We start from the raw sequence: 15523 nt of genomic DNA on the forward strand, positions 1-15523 counted from the left end.
CCCGGTCTCTCTCCCAGCCTGTATCCCTGTCTCTCTCCCAACCAGTATACCAGTTTCTCTCCTGGCCTGTTTCCCAGTGTCTCTCCCGGCCTCTATTCCAGTCTCTCTCCCGGCCAGTATCCCAGTGTCTCTCCCGGCTTGTATCCCAGTGTCTATTCCGGCCTGTATCCCAGCGTCTCTCCCGGCATGTTTTCCCTCTCTTTTTCCTGGCCAGTATCCCAGTGTCTCTCCCTGCCTGTATCCAGGTCTCTCTCCTGGCCTGTATCCTAGTTTCTCCAAGGCCCATATCACTGTGTCTCTCCCGGCCTATATTCCTGACACTCTCCCAGCCTGTATCCGAGTGTCTCTCCCGGTCTGTTTCCCAACTTCGCTCCCGGCCTTTATCCCGGTCTCTCTCCTAGCCTGTATCCCAGCATCTCTCCCGGCCTGTATTCCTGACACTCTCCTGGTCTGTATCCTAGTGTTTCTCCTGGCCTGTTTTCCCACTCTCTTTCCCGGCCAGTATCCCAGTGTCTCTCCTGGCCTCTATTTCAGTCTCTCCTGGCCTGTATCCCCGTTCCACTCCCGGCATGTATCCCAGTGTCTCCTCTGGCCAGTATCCCTGTCTCCCTCCTGTCCTATATCACTCTGTCTCTCGCGGCCTGTATCCCAGTGTCTTTCCCGGCCTGTTTGCCAAATTTGCTCCCGACCTGTATCCCGGTCTTTGTCCCGGCCAGTATCCCAGTGTCCCTGCCTGTATCCAGGTCTCTCTCCCGGTCTTGATCCCGGTCACTCTCCCAGCCAGCATCCAAGTTTCTCTCCCGATCTGTATCCCAGTTTCTCTCCTGGCCTATATCTCAATCTCTCTTCTGGCCTGTATCCCGGTCAATCTCCCAGCCTGCATCCCAGTCTCACTCCCGGCCACTATTCCAGTCTTTCTCCAACCTTTATCCCAGTGTCTTTCCCGGCCTGTATCCCAGTCTCCCTCCTGGTCTGTATCCAAGTGCCTCTCCCGACCAGTGTCCCAATTTCGCTCCCGGCCTTTATCCCTGTCTCTCTCCTAGCCTTTATCTCAGTATCTGGCCAGTATCCCAGTGTCTCTCCCAGCTGGCATCCCAGTAACTCTTCCAGCCTGTATCCTGGTCTCTCTTCCGGCCACTATTCCTGTCTCTCTCCCAGCCTATATCCTGGTCTCCCTCCCAGCCTGTATCCCAGCATCTCTCCCGGCCTGTATTCCTTGTCTCACTCACAGCCTGTATCCCAGTGCCTCTGCCGGCCTGTATCCCGGTCCCTTTGTCGGCCAGTATCCCGGTCTTCCTCCCGGCCTGTATCTCGGTGTCTCTCCCAGCCTGTGTCCCAGTGTCTCTCCTGGCCTGTATCCCAGTCTCTTTCCCAGCCAGTATCCAAGTTTCTGTCCCAGTCTGCTTCCCAGTGTCTCACCCGGCCTATATCCCAGTGTCTCTCTGGCCTGTATCCAGGTCCCTTTGCCGGACTGTATCCCAGTCTCTCTCCTGGCCTCTATTCCAGTCTCTTTCCCGGCCTGCATCCCAGTTTCGCTCCTGGCCTGTATCCCAGTGTCTCTCTTGGCCTGTACCCCCGTCTGTCTCCCGGCCTGTATCCCAGTGTCTCTCCGGCCTGTATCCAGGTCCCTTTGCCGGACTGTATCTCAGTCTCTCTCCCGGCCTCTATTCCAGTCGCTCTTCCGGCCTGTTTCTCAGTGTCTCTCTCCTGGCCTGTATCCCGGTTTCACTCCTGGCATGTATCCCAGTGTCTCTCCCGGTCTGTATCCCTGTCTCTCTCCTGTCCTATATCCCAGTGTCTCTCCTCATCTGTATCCCGGACACTCTCCTGGCCTGTATCCCCAAAACTCTCTCGGCCTGTATCCCAGTGTCTCTCCCAGCCTGTATTCCTGTCTCTCTCCCAGCCTGCATCCCAGTTTTGCTCCTGGCCTGTATCCCAGTGTCTCTCTCAGCCTGTACCCCTGTCTCTCTCCCGGTCTGTATCCCAATACCTCTCCCGGCCTAGCCCAGTCTTTCTCCAGGTCGGTATCCCAGTGTCTCTCCTGGCCTGTGTCGCAGTGTCTCTCCGTTCAGCTGCCTTGCCATTTTCCTTCCTTCCCCTAGCCCACCGGGTCAAACTTCCTTTAACGTTCCCTCCTGACCCAGTCCTGAACTCACATCTTTCCCCAGTTTCTCGCCGATCTCCCCTCATGACCTCTCCGCACTCATCTTGTCCATGAGACCCACTTTCTGCTCCCTCGACCTGGTTCCCACCAAACTGCTGACCACCCAACTTCCATTTCTGGCTCCCGTGTTAGCTAACAATTTTAACTGTTCCCTCTCCTCAGCTACTGTCCCCCTCTCCCTCAAATCTGCCGTCATCACCCCCTCCTCAAAAAAAAAAAAAAAAAAAAAAAAAAAAAAAAAAAAACCCTTGACCCTTCCGTCCTTGCAAACTACCGCCCCATCTCCAACCTTGCTTTTCTTTCCAAAGTCCTTGAACGTGTTGTCGCCTCACAAATCTGTGCCCATCTTTCCCGCAATTCCAAGTTTGAATCCCTCCAATCAGGTTTCCGTCCTTGCCACAGTACCAAAACGGCTCTCAACAAATGACATCCTGTGTGACTGTGACAAAGGTAAACAATCTCTCCTCATCCTTCTTGACTTATCTGCAGCCTTTGACATGGGTGACCACTCCATCCTTCTCCAACGCCTCTCCATCGTTGTCCAGCTAGGTGAGACTGCACCTGCCTGGTTCTATTCTTATCTATCTAATCGTAGCCAGAGAATCACCTGCAATGGCTTCTCTTCCTGCTCATGCATTGTTACCTCTGGTATCCCCCAAGGATCTATCCTCAGCCCCCTACTGTTTTTCATCTACCTGCTGCCCCTTGGCGATATCATCCAAAAACACAGCGCCAGTTTCCATATGTACGCTGACGACGCGCAGCTCTCCCTCACCATCACTTCTCTCGACCCCTCCACGGTCTATAAATTTTCAGACTGCTTGTCCATCTGGATGAGCCAAAATTTTCTCCAATTAAATTTTGGGAAGACTGAAGCCATTGTTTTTGGTCCCCGCCACAAACTCCGTTCCCTCGTCACTGACTCCTTCCCTCTGCCTAACATCTGCCTGAGGCTGAACCACACTGTTTGCAACCTTGGTGTCAGATTTGACCCTTGAAATGAGCTTCTGACCACATATCCACATCATAACAAAGACCACCTACTTCCACCTCCGTAACATCGCCCGTCTCCGCCCTTGCCTCAGCTCATCTGCTGCTGAAACCCTCATCCATGCCTTTGTTATCTCTCGACTTGACTATTCCAACGCACTCCTGGCTGGCCTCCCACATTCCACCCTACGTAAACTTCAGGTCATCCAAAACTCGGCTGCCCGTGACCTAACTCGCACCAAGTTCCGTTCGCTCATCATCCCTGTGCTCGCTGACCTACATTGGCTCTCCATTAAGCAGCACCTCGATTTCAAAATTCTCATCCTTGTTTTCAAATCCCTCCATGGCCTCGCCCCTCCCTATCTCTGTAATCTCCTTCAGCCCTACACCTCCCCGAGATATCTGCGCTCCTCTAATTCTGACCTCTTGAGCATCCCTGATTATAATCGCTCAACCTTTGGTGGCCGTGCCTTCTGTTGCCTCGGCCCTAAGCACTAGAATTCCAACCCTAAACCTCTCTGCCTCGCTACCTCTCATTCCTCCTTTAAGACGCTCCTTAAAACCTACCTCTTTGACCAAGCTTTTGGTCATCTGTCCTAATTTCTCCTTATATGGCTCGGTGTCAAATTTTTTGTCTTTTAATACTCCTGTGAAGTGCCTTGGGATGTATTACTACATTAAAGGCGCTATATAAATAACAGTTGTTGTTGTTTCTCCCGGTCTGTATCCCAGTGTCTCTCCCGGCCTGTATCCTGGTGGCTCTCCCGACCTGTATCCCAGTGTCTCTCCCGGCCTGTATCCCAGTGTCTCTCCCGGCCTGTATCCCGGTGGCTCTCCCATCCTGTGTCCCAGTGTCTCTTCCGGCCTGTATCCCGGTTGCTCTCCTGTCATGTATCCCAGTGTCTCTCCCGGTCTGTATCCTGGTGGCTCTCCCATCCTGTGTCCCAGTGTCTCTCCCGGCCTGTATCCCAGTGTCTCTCCCGGCCTGTATCCCAGTGTCTCTCCTGGCCTGTATCCCGGTGGCTCTCCTGGCCTGTATCCCGGTGGCTCTCCCATCCTGTGTCCCAGTGTCTCTTCCGGCCTGTATCCCGGTGGCTCTCCTGTCATGTATCCCAGTGTCTCTCCTGGTCTGTATCCTGGTGGCTCTCCCATCCTGTGTCCCAGTGTCTCTCCCGGCCTGTATCCCAGTGGCTCTCCCGGCCTGTATCCCAATGGCTCTCCCGGCCTGTATCCCAGTGGCTCTCCTGTCCTGTATTCCAGTGTGTCTCCCATCCTGTGTGCCAGTGTCGCTCCCGGCCAGTATCCCGGTCTCTCTCCCAGCCTGTATCCCAGTGTCTCTGCCGGCCTGTATCTCTAACAGCGTTCTGTGCTTGGCAGGTTATTATTGGCAGTATATTTGATGTGGTTTGGACGACGATTCGCCCGGAGACGTCATTCGGGATCAGCGTGCTCCGAGCACTTCGACTGCTTCGGATTTTCAAGGTCACCAAGTGAGTACGGCCAAGAGTTGAGGCAGGTCCCAGAACCACACACACTGGCACCAGCTCCTCACTGGTTCCCACACACTGGCACCTGCTCCTCACTGGTTTCCCATGCACTGGCACCAGCTCCTCACTGGTTCCCACACACTCGCACCAGCTACTCACTGGTTCCCCGCGCACTGGCACTCACTCCTCACTGCTTCCCCATGCACTGGCAACAGCTCCTCACTGGTTCCCCACGCACTGGCACTTGCTCCTCACTGGTTCCCACACACTGGCACCAGCTCCTCACTGGTTCCCACACACTGGCACCAGCGACTCACTGGTTCCCCACACACTGGCACCAGCTCCTCACTGGTTCCCCACACACTGGCACCAGCTTCTCACTGGTTCCCACACACTGGCACCAGCTCCTCACTGGTTCCCCACACACTGGCACCAGCTTCTCACTGGTTCCCACACACTGGCACCAGCTACTCACTGGTTCCCCACACACTGGCACCAGCTCCTCACTGGTTCCCACACACTGGCACCAGCTACTCACTGGTTCCCCACACACTGGCACCTGCTTCTCACTGGTTCCCACACACTGGCACCAGCTCCTCACTGGTTCCCACACACTGGCACCAGCTCCTCACTGGTTCCCTCACACTGGTGCCAGCTCCTCACTGATTCCCCAGGCACTGCTACCAGGACCTCACTGGTTCCCACACATATTATGGCACCGGTGAGGAGCTGGTTACACAGGAATGGCACCAGCTCCTCACTGGTTCCCACAAACTAGCACCAGATCCTCACTGGTTTCTCCCACACTGGCACCAGCTACTCACTGGTTCTCCACACTGGTTCCCCAGGCACTGGCAACAGCTCATCACTGGGTCCCCACTCACTGGCACCAGCTCCTCACTGGTTCCCCAGGCACTGGCACCAGGACCTCACTGGTTCCCCACACACACACTGGCACCAGTGAGGAGCTGGTTCCACAGAAATTGCACCAGCTCGTCAATCCCACACACTGGCACTCGCTCCTCACAGGTTCCCCACACACTGGCACTCGCTCCTCACTGGCTCGCCACGCACTGGCATCAGCTCCTCACTGGTTCCCCACACACTGGCACCAGCTATTCATCGGTGCCCCACACACTGGCACCAGCTCCCCACTGGTTCCCACACACTGGCACCAGCTACTCACTGGTTCCCCACACACTGGCATCAGCTCCTCACTGGTTCCCACACACTGGCACCAACTACTCTCTGGTTCCCCTCCACTGGCACCTGCTCCTCACTAGTCCCCACACACTGGCACCAGCTCCTCACTGGTTCCCACACACTGGCACCAGCTCCTCACTGATTCCCCAGGCACTGTTACCAGGACCTCACTGGTTCCCGCACATACTCTGGCACCAGTGAGGAGCTGGTTCCGCAGAAAATGCCCCAGCTCGTCAATTGATCCCCATGCACTGGCATCAGCTCCTCACTGGTTCCCCAGGCACTGGCAACAGCTCCTCACTGGTTCCCACAAACTAGCACCAGATCCTCACTGGTTTCCCACACACTGACACTCGCTCCTCACTGGTTCCCCACACACACTGGCACCAGCTCCTCACTGGATCCCCACACACACTGGCACCAGCTCCTGAAATGATTCCCACACACACTGGCACCAGCTCCTCACTGTTTCCTCACACATTTCACCAGCTCCTCACTGGTTATTCATGCATTGGCACAAGTTCCTCACTGGATCCCACATACACACTGCACCAGCTCACTGGGTCCCCTCACACTGGTGCCTGCTCCTCACTGGTTCCCCAAATACACTGCACCAGCTCCTCACTGGTTCCTCGGGCACTGGGCACTCGCTCATCACTGGTTCCCCAAATACACTGCACTAGCTGCTCACTGGTTCCCCAGGCACTGGCACCAGCTCCTCACTGGTTCCCCATGCACTGGCACTCACTCCTCACTGTTTCCCCATGCACTGGCACCAGCTCTTCACTGGCTCCCCACACACTGGCACTTTCTCCTCACTGGCTCCCCACACACACTGGCACCAGCTCCTCACTGGATCTCCACACACACTGGCACCAGCTCCTCACTGGTGTCCACATACACACTGCACCAGCTCACTGGTTCCCCTCACTCTGGTGCCTGCTCCTCACTGGTTCCCCAAATACACTGCACCAGCTCCTCACTGGTTCCCCAGGCACTGACACCAGCTCCTCACTTGTTCCCCATGCACTAGCACCAGCTCCTCACTGGTTCCCCATGCACTGGCACTCACTCCTCACTTGTTTCCCACGCACTGGCACCAGCTCCTCACTGGTTCCCCACGCACTGGCACCAGCTCCTCACTGGCTCACCACGCACTGGCACCAGTTCTTCACTGGTTATTCACGCACTGGCACCAGCTCCTCACTGGCTCCCCACACACTGGCAACTGCTCCTCACTGGTTCCCCACACACTGGCACCAGCTCCTCACTGGTTCCCACACACACTGACACCAGCTCCTCACTGGTTCCCATGCACTGGCACCTGCGCCTCACTGGTTCCCACTGGTTCTACCCACACTGGCACCAGCTCCCCACTGGTTCCCCAGACACACTGCATCAGCTCCTCACTGGTTCCCCATACACTGGCACAAGCTCCTCACTGGTTCCCCACACACATTTGCACCAGCTACTCACGGGTTCCCCATGCACTGGCACCAGCTTCTCACTGGTTCCCACACAGTGGCACCGGCTCCTCACTGGTTCCTACACACTGGCACCTGCTCCTCACTGGTTCCCACACACTGGCACCAGCTCCTCACTGGTTCGCCACACACTGGCCCCAGATCTGTGTTTTGTTTGATCATCTGTGTTGTGCTTGCCTCTGTTAATTCCCTCATATGCTGTTCCTCAGGTACTGGGCCTCTCTGCGGAACCTGGTAGTTTCCTTAATGAGCTCGATGAAATCAATCATCAGCCTCCTCTTCCTACTCTTCCTCTTCATCGTAGTGTTTGCTCTACTGGGAATGCAGCTGTTTGGTGGCCAGTGAGTATCACCTGCTGAGTTTGGTAGTGTGCGGACCAGTCCAGCTCCACTCGCTGTTTTAGTCTTAAGATGTCAAAATGCAAGGTGTTGTAGGAACGGAGGTTCCTAGCTGAATAAAGTATTCGACTCGATGAATCAAATCAACAGGTTTTAATGAACAACGAAGTTAGCAGGGAAACTACAGGAGAAACGGTATACAGGTCTATACAGCTTGCTGGGCACTCGACGACTACTGGAAGATTCTGGAAGCTGACGTCATCACGTTCTTCGCGCCACTGGTGGTCACGTGAGCAGCGTCATGACGTCATCACGTGGAGTACAGGAAAACACCATACAGTACAGTTAACAGGCAGCTTAAAGGTGCAGTCCGCAGTTGCACTATACTGCAGTTAAAGGGATTATTAATAATTGTTCTGAGACCCTTGCTGGCTCTGCCACAGGCGCCCCCCCAGAATCCACTTTAACAGACATTGTCAACTGAGTAGGAGGCTTAGTGATCCTGGTCGAACGGTGGCGAAACTCAGGCAGCGGAAACGGGGCGTTATTCGAAGAACCAGTGCCGGATTGCGACAGAAGCGGCGTCAGAGGTGCAGGCGTGTCGGAGGACGAATCGGGCTGTTCGACGGTGGGTTGATGCACAGCTGGTCTGGTGGCTAACGGCGGTCGGCCACGGCGAGGCGGTTGGGCAGCCACGACAGGCTCAGTCCGATCCAGGTGGGCTGGTTTCAGCCGGTCGACCGAAACAGTATCAGACTTTCCACTGACTTCGACTGTGAAGAACTTTTCCCCTGATGAGATGACACAAAAGGGTCCGGTATACGACGGCTTGAGTGGGTCTCTGTGACCGTCTTGCCGAATAAAGACATAGTCCGAACTCATGAGCTCTGTCGGAACGTGAGGCCTCTGCAGGTCGTGCTGCGAGGTGGGGATGGGCTGGAAATTCCTAGCCGCCACCTGATGCAGTTGGAGCTGTTGAGTTGCAGACCATGGTTCGGTGTGTGGAGGTAGGAAGTCACCTGGCACTCTGAGTGTCTGGCCATAAACCAGCTCAGCCGATGAAGACTGAAGATCCTCCTTTGGTGCTGTCCGGAGGCCTAGCATCACCCATGGGAGCCTATCCACCCAGTTGGGTCCTCGCAGGCTGGCACGGAGGGACGCTTTGAGGGACCGATGAAACCTTTCGCACAGGCCATTCGCCTGCGGATGGTACGCGGTGGTACGGTGCAGCTTGGTACCCAGGCCTTGTGCCACTGCGTTCCACAGCTCTGAGGTGAATTGCGGACTGCGGTCCGAGGAGATGTCCGATGGCACCCCGAAACGAGCTACCCACGACGAAAGAAATGCCCTGGCTACGTCTGCTGCGGTGGTGGCGGCCAATGGAATCGCCTCTGGCCATCTGGTGGTCCGGTCTACGACTGTCAGGAGGTGTGTGAATCCACGTGACCCGGGAAGGGGGCCTACTAAATCCACGTGAACGTGGTTGAAACGGCGCTCAGGCACCGGGAAGTTTGCCAGCGGGGCCTTGACGTGACGGTGAACTTTGGACTATTGGCAATCGACGCAATTGTTTGTCCAGTCCCGGACGTCCAGATGCATGCCTTTCCAAACGAATTTGCGGGACATTAGCCGTTGAGAAGCCCGCATTCCCGGGTGAGATAACCCGTGGATTGCCTGGAATACCTTCTTGCGCCATTCGACCGGCACGATGGGCCGGGGCACTCCCATGGATGTGTCGCACAAGAGCGTGGTTCCTGCCTCTTGAAACGGCACGTCTGCAACCTGCCAACTGGAAGGCGTGGTCCTAAACGCTTGTACTTCTGGGTCTGCCAGTTGATCCTCTGCCAGTCCGACGAAATCGATGCCCAGGTGGACTGCCTGGACTGGGACTCGGGAAAGGCAATCTGCCACGAGATTATCCTTGCCCGACACGTGCCGCAAATCCGTCGTGAATTCGGATATAAACGTGAGGTGGCGCTGCTGCCGAGCTGCCCAAGGCTCCGCCGCTTTGGCCATAGCGAAGGTGAGCGGCTTGTGGTCCATGAAGGCAGTGAACGGGCGGCCTTCTAGGAGGAAACGGAAATGCCTGATGGCCAAAAACAGGGCTAGCAGCTCTCTGTCAAAAGTGCTATACTTTCGCTCGTTCTTGCGCAGTTGGCGGCTGGAAAAGGCTAACGGCTGCCAACCCCCGTCGACCCATTGCTCTTGAACTGCTCCGATGGCGTAGTCGGAGGCATCCGTAGTGAGGGCCACAGTCACGCCCGGACGTGGGCGTGCCAGCATAGTTGTGTCTGCCAACGCCGCCTTGGTATCGCGGAACACCTGGTCCATTTGCAGTGTCCAAGTGAGAACATCCTTGCCCGACTTTCCCTTTAGTGCTTCGTACAGCGGTTGCATCAACCGGGCCGCTTTGGGGACGAATCGATGATAAAAATTTACCATCCCCAAGAACTCTTGCAGGGATTTGACCGTGCGAGGCTGCGGGAATGCGGTAACTGCCTCTACCTTGGTGGCTAGTGGGACGGCGCCTTCTGGGGTAATCCTGTGTCCCAGGAAATCAATGCAGGATACTCCGAAGGTGCATTTGGCCGGATTGACAATAAGGCCGTGTTGGCTGAGTCGGGCGAAAAGTGTACGTAAGTGGGCCATGTGAGCTGTCGAATCCTTACTGGCTATGAGGATGTTGTCCAAATAGACAAAAATGAAGGGTAGGTCCCGTAATACAGAGTCCATCAAACGCTGGAATGCTTGAGCAGCATTTTTCAGACCGAATGGCATGCGGAGGAACTCAAAAAGGCCGAACAGAGTGATGACTGCCGTTTTGGGGACGTCTGGAGGGTGCACCGGAACTTGGTGATATCCACGAATGCGATCCATTTTAGAAAATATAGCGTTTCCAGCCAGATGAGCCGAAAAATCTTGGATGTGGGGAATCGGGTACCTGTCCGGTGTCGTGGCATCGTTTAAGCGTCTGTAATCCCCGCAAGGTCGCCATCCGCCGCCTGGTTTGGGGACTATATGCAGTGGGGAAGACCAAGGGCTGTCCGAACGCCGGATGATCCCGAGGCGCTCCATGGTCTGGAACTCAGCCTTTGCGGCTGCCAGCTTGCCGGCTTCTAATCGCCGCGCCTGAGCGTAAACTGGTGCTCCGGTCGTGGAGATATGGTGCTCCACCCCATGCCATGTGCTTGAAGCCGAAAAAGTGGGCCTGGTGAGCTCCGGGAATTCGCCGAGCAGGCGCGTAAAGTCGTCTTGCGATGGAACCGCGCAGGCCACCGACCAGGACACGGCGGTGCTGCGGTGGCAGGGCACTGCGTGGAATGTGGACGCATTAATGAGTCGGCAGTGTTGGACATCGACCAGCAGACCGTTGGCGCAGAAAAAATCGGCCCCCAGGATGGCCTGTGGGACCATGACTGTAATAAAGTCGCAGACAAAACGTTGACCGGCGAAGGTTAAGTTTACCATCCGTTTCCCGAACGTACGCATGACCGCGCCATTTACTGCCACGAGGGAAGGCCCTTGGCTGCCGGATAGTAAGTCCAGCTTTGAAGCTGGGAGGATGCTGCACTGTGAGCCAGTGTCGCACAGGAACCGGCGGCCCGTAACGGAATCCGTAACATAAATGAGTTTGCCCGCTGAGCCCGCCGCCATGGCTAACTTGCTGTGCTTTTTAGACCTTGTCATCCGTCCGGGAGGACGTGGGCTTGTTGGAGTTTTTTTTGTTGTTGTTTTCTTGAGGGAAACTGCAAGGAGGCCGGCAGCATCGAGCTTTGGCGCCAAAACGGGTGTGGTACGCGCACCATCCTGCTGGGGGCGGGCTGGCTTTCTCTCGCGTGGGGGAAAAGCGCCTCGCGGCTGCACAACATTGCTGAGTAACAGTAAATATCTTGTCTGCCTCTGCAGCGAGTTCAGCACCGTCTGTGATGGCAGTGTTGGCCAAGGCCGCCTGAACCGGTTCGGGTAGCTGGCAGAGGAAAAGCTCACGGAATAAAAAGCATTGGGGTTCCGCACCCAACAGCGTGAGCATTTGACTCATCAGCCCTGACGGTTTTGAGTCCTCGAGGCCGGGCATGGAAATACGCTTGCGTGCCCGCTCCGACTTATTAAGATCAAATACCTGTAGCAAACAGGCTTTAAGCGCTTCGTACTTGCCCTCCTCCGGTGGGCTTCCAAGGATGCTGACGACCCGCGAGGCCGTGGCACTGTCGAGAGCGGCAACCACGTAATAATAACGGGTCGCATCCGTAGTGACCTCCCGGAGAGTGAACTGTGCTTCTGCCTGGAAAAACCATGCTGCTGGCTGCTGTTCCCAGAACTGCGGCAGTTTAAGGGCGACGGCGTTCGTGTTCATCCTCAACGAAAGTTGTCCGACGAGATCGGGGTCACCAATGTAGGAACGGAGGTTCCTAGCTGAATAAAGTATTCGACTCGATGAATCAAATCAACAGGTTTTCATGAACAACGAAGTTAGCAGGGAAACTACAGGAGAAACGGTATACAGGTCTATACAGCTTGCTGGGCACTCGACGACTACTGGAAGCTGACGTCATGACGTCATCACGTTCTTCGCGTCACTGGTGGTCACGTGAGCAGCGTCATGACATCACGTGGAGTGCAGGAAAACACCATACAGTACAGTTAACAGGCAGCACGGTGGCATAGTGGTTAGCACTGTTGCCTCACAGCACCAGGGACCCAGGTTCGAATCCGGCCTCGGGTGACTGTCTGTGTGGAGTTTGCACATTCTCCCCGTGTTTGCGTGGGTTTCCTCCGGGTGCTCCGGTTTCCTCCCACAGTCCAAAGATGTGCAGGTTAGGTTGATTGGCTATGATAAAAATTGACCCTTAGTGTTAGGGGGATTAAATACGTGGGGTTACGGGGATAGGGTGGGATATGTGTTGGTGTAGGGGTTACGGGGATCGGGTGGGATATGTGTCGGTGCAGGCTCGATGGGCCGAAATGGCCTCTATCTGCACTGTGAGGTTTCTGTGATCTTCTGTGAAAGGTGCAGTCCGCGGTTACACTATACTGTAGTTAAAGGGATTATTAATAATTGTTCTGAGACCCTTGGTGGCTCTGCCACAGTGTCATAGTTTCACCACAAAGACCCATGACCGCCTTCTCACCAGATCCCTCAATCCCAGCTACCAATCTTCTATCCCATAGTTGGAACTACCATCCTTCTCACCACATTCCTGAACCCCGCAAACATTGTTTGCAAAATGGTGGTTCAGCCACCTCAATGGGCTTTTGCATGTCTTTGAATGGGCTGTTTTTTTATTATTCATTCTAAGAATATAAGCATCTCTGGCAAGGCCGTCATTTATTGCCCATCCCTAGTTGCCCTTTAGAAGGCTGTGGTGAGCCGCCTTCTTGAACCAATGCAGTCCGTGTGGTGAAGATGCTCCCACAGTGCTGTTAGGTGGGTTGTTCCAGGATTTTGACCCAGCGATGATGAAGGTAAAGCCAATATATCTCCAAGTCAGGATGGTGGGTGACTTGGAGGCGGACTTGGAAGTGCTGGCGTTCCCATGCGCCTGCTGCCCTTGTCCTTCTAGGTGGTAGAGATCGCGGGTTTGGGAGGTGCTGCCGAAGGAGTCTTGGTGATTTGTTGCAGTGCATCTTGTAGATGGTACACACTGCACAGTACCACGGTGGTGGAGGGAGTGAATGTTTAAGGTGGTGGATGGTGTGTCAATCATGCGGCTGCTTTGTCCTAGATGGTGTCGAGCTTCTCGAATGTGGTTGGAGAGTATTCCATTGCACTCCTGACTTGTGACTTGTAGATGGCTTTGAGGAGTCAAGAGGTCAGGAGGTCAGGCGGAAGTCACTCACCGCAGAATACCCAGCTTTTGACCTGCTCTAGTAGCCACGGCATTTATGTGGCTGTAGAGCAAATATACTAAACGTACCTGGTACATGACCATCCTGTCAGACTGCAGCCACCCATCACCCTACAGTGATACATGAACCATCGACACTGCTCTGCTGCTCGTTCAGAAACCTTCAGACCCTTTCCCCTCTTTTTTTCCACCACAGATTCAACTTCGAGGATGGGACCCCGCCGACCAACTTCGACACCTTCCCTGCTGCGATCATCACAGTATTTCAGGTACGAGGAACAGCCGCTTCAAAGGTAGATCCAAATGGTGTGTAAATGGGCCGGAACTACACAGAGGTCAGAGGGCACTGGTAAAGGAAGCAAACTTACCATCGGGCACTAGGGCTTATTAATAAAAACTGCGGTTCTCCTTATTGTCTATCCCTGCGTGTGTAACACTTGGTAATTAGCAGTGAAGGCAAATAACGTTAGTCAGTGAGAGGTGAAGATGTGTAACATTTGTCAGTGAGTGGTGAAGATGTTAAGGGAAGGTCTTGTCTAACTACGACGATGTCTAACTAACTTGATTGGCTTTTGAAAAGGTCCTACATGGCAGACTGGTCAGAAAAGTAAAAGCCCATGGGATCCAAGGGAAAGTCGCAAGTTGGATCCAAAATTGGCTCAGTGGCAGGAAGCAAAGGGTAATGGTCGACGGGTGTTTTTGTAATTGGAAGGCTGTTTCCAGTGGGGTTCCGCAGGGCTCAGTACTAAGTCTCTTGCTTTTTGTGGCGTATATATCAATGATTTAGGCTTCAATGAAGGGGGCACGATTAAGAAGTTGGCAGATGATAGAAAAATTGGTGGGGTGGTTGATAGTGAGGAAGAAAGCTATAGATTGCAGGAAGCTATCAATGGACTGGTCAGGTGGGCAGAAAAGTGGCAAAAGGAATTCAATCCGAAGAAGTGTGAGCTAATGCATTTGGGAGGGCTAACAAGGCAAGGGAATACACATTAAATGGTAGGACACTGAGAAGTGTAGAGGAACAGAGGGACTTGAAGTTAGCAGGACAGGTAGATAAATTGGTTAAGAAGGCATACGGCATACTTTCCTTTTTTAGCCGAGGCATAGAATATAAGAACTGTATAAAACACTAGTTAGACAACAGCTAGAGTACTGCATGCAGTTCTGCTCACCACATTACAGGAAGGATGTGATTGCAATAGAGAGGGTACAGAGGAGATTTACAAGGACGTTGCCTTGACTGGGGAATTTTAGCTATGAGGAAAGATTGCATAGGCTGGGGTTGTTTTCTTTGGAGCAGAGGAGGCTGAGGGAAGATTTAATTGAGGTGTATAACATTATGAGGGGCCTTGATAGAGTGAACAGGAAGCACCTATTTCCCATAGCAGAGAAGTTAATAATCAGGGGATTGTAGGAGTCTCTGCACTCCTAGCAAAGAATCTATGAACTCACTGGAAGTTAACAAACTGAGTTTAATGTATTAAAACTTTACAAAAGAAGAAAATGCAGGAGAAGCTCTAAACAGGTCTTTTCTCTATCACTCCACACGAGGACTGGCTGGCCACGCCCTCTACCTCTGACGTCATGACGTCATCACGTTTCCCGCCGTTGGGGACGTCACATGACCCGCATGATGACGTCATCGCGTCAGATCGCGATTTTGTCGATCTAGCTCTGTTTAACCAGAGCCAACATTGAAAGGTAATAAACATGATTAAAGGCAATTATACAAATCGCTGTGAAAGTCTCTTAGTGGCTTTGCCACATACGCCCCCCCAGAATTGTCTTTAAAGGAAAGAGTCAATCGCTGAGGAGGTCGGACAAGTCTGTTGGACCGACTCCTAAATTCCCGGAAGCGCCGATCGCCATCGTGGCCGCGGGGGAAGTACCGGGACCGGCGTGCTTGACTTGTGGCGGTCTATTCGACGGTCTGGTAATGAAACTGCACGGTGGGTGGCAGCAGCGGGCCTTCGGTCCGAAACGAGCATGGTAGTAGCAGTAACCGGTCGCC

At 54.1% G+C, this 15523-nt stretch overlaps 1 protein-coding gene across 1 annotated transcript in view; it reads left to right on the plus strand.

Moving 5' to 3' along the window:
- Window positions 1-15523, plus strand: part of LOC147121682 (putative voltage-dependent R-type calcium channel subunit alpha-1E) — a 1254166-nt gene that overhangs the window by 267785 nt on the left and 970858 nt on the right. Inside the window, exons 13-15 of the mRNA XM_085977984.1 lie at window positions 4532-4644; window positions 7538-7669; window positions 13709-13781. Of these exons, the coding sequence (XP_085834110.1) occupies window positions 4532-4644; window positions 7538-7669; window positions 13709-13781 (318 nt within the window). The remainder of the gene's footprint in view (window positions 1-4531; window positions 4645-7537; window positions 7670-13708; window positions 13782-15523) is intronic.

Source organism: Somniosus microcephalus, chromosome 3 (genome assembly GCF_052327205.1).
Source record: "Somniosus microcephalus isolate GS21.2 chromosome 3, FLI_Smic_1.0, whole genome shotgun sequence".
NCBI lineage: Eukaryota > Metazoa > Chordata > Chondrichthyes > Squaliformes > Somniosidae > Somniosus > Somniosus microcephalus.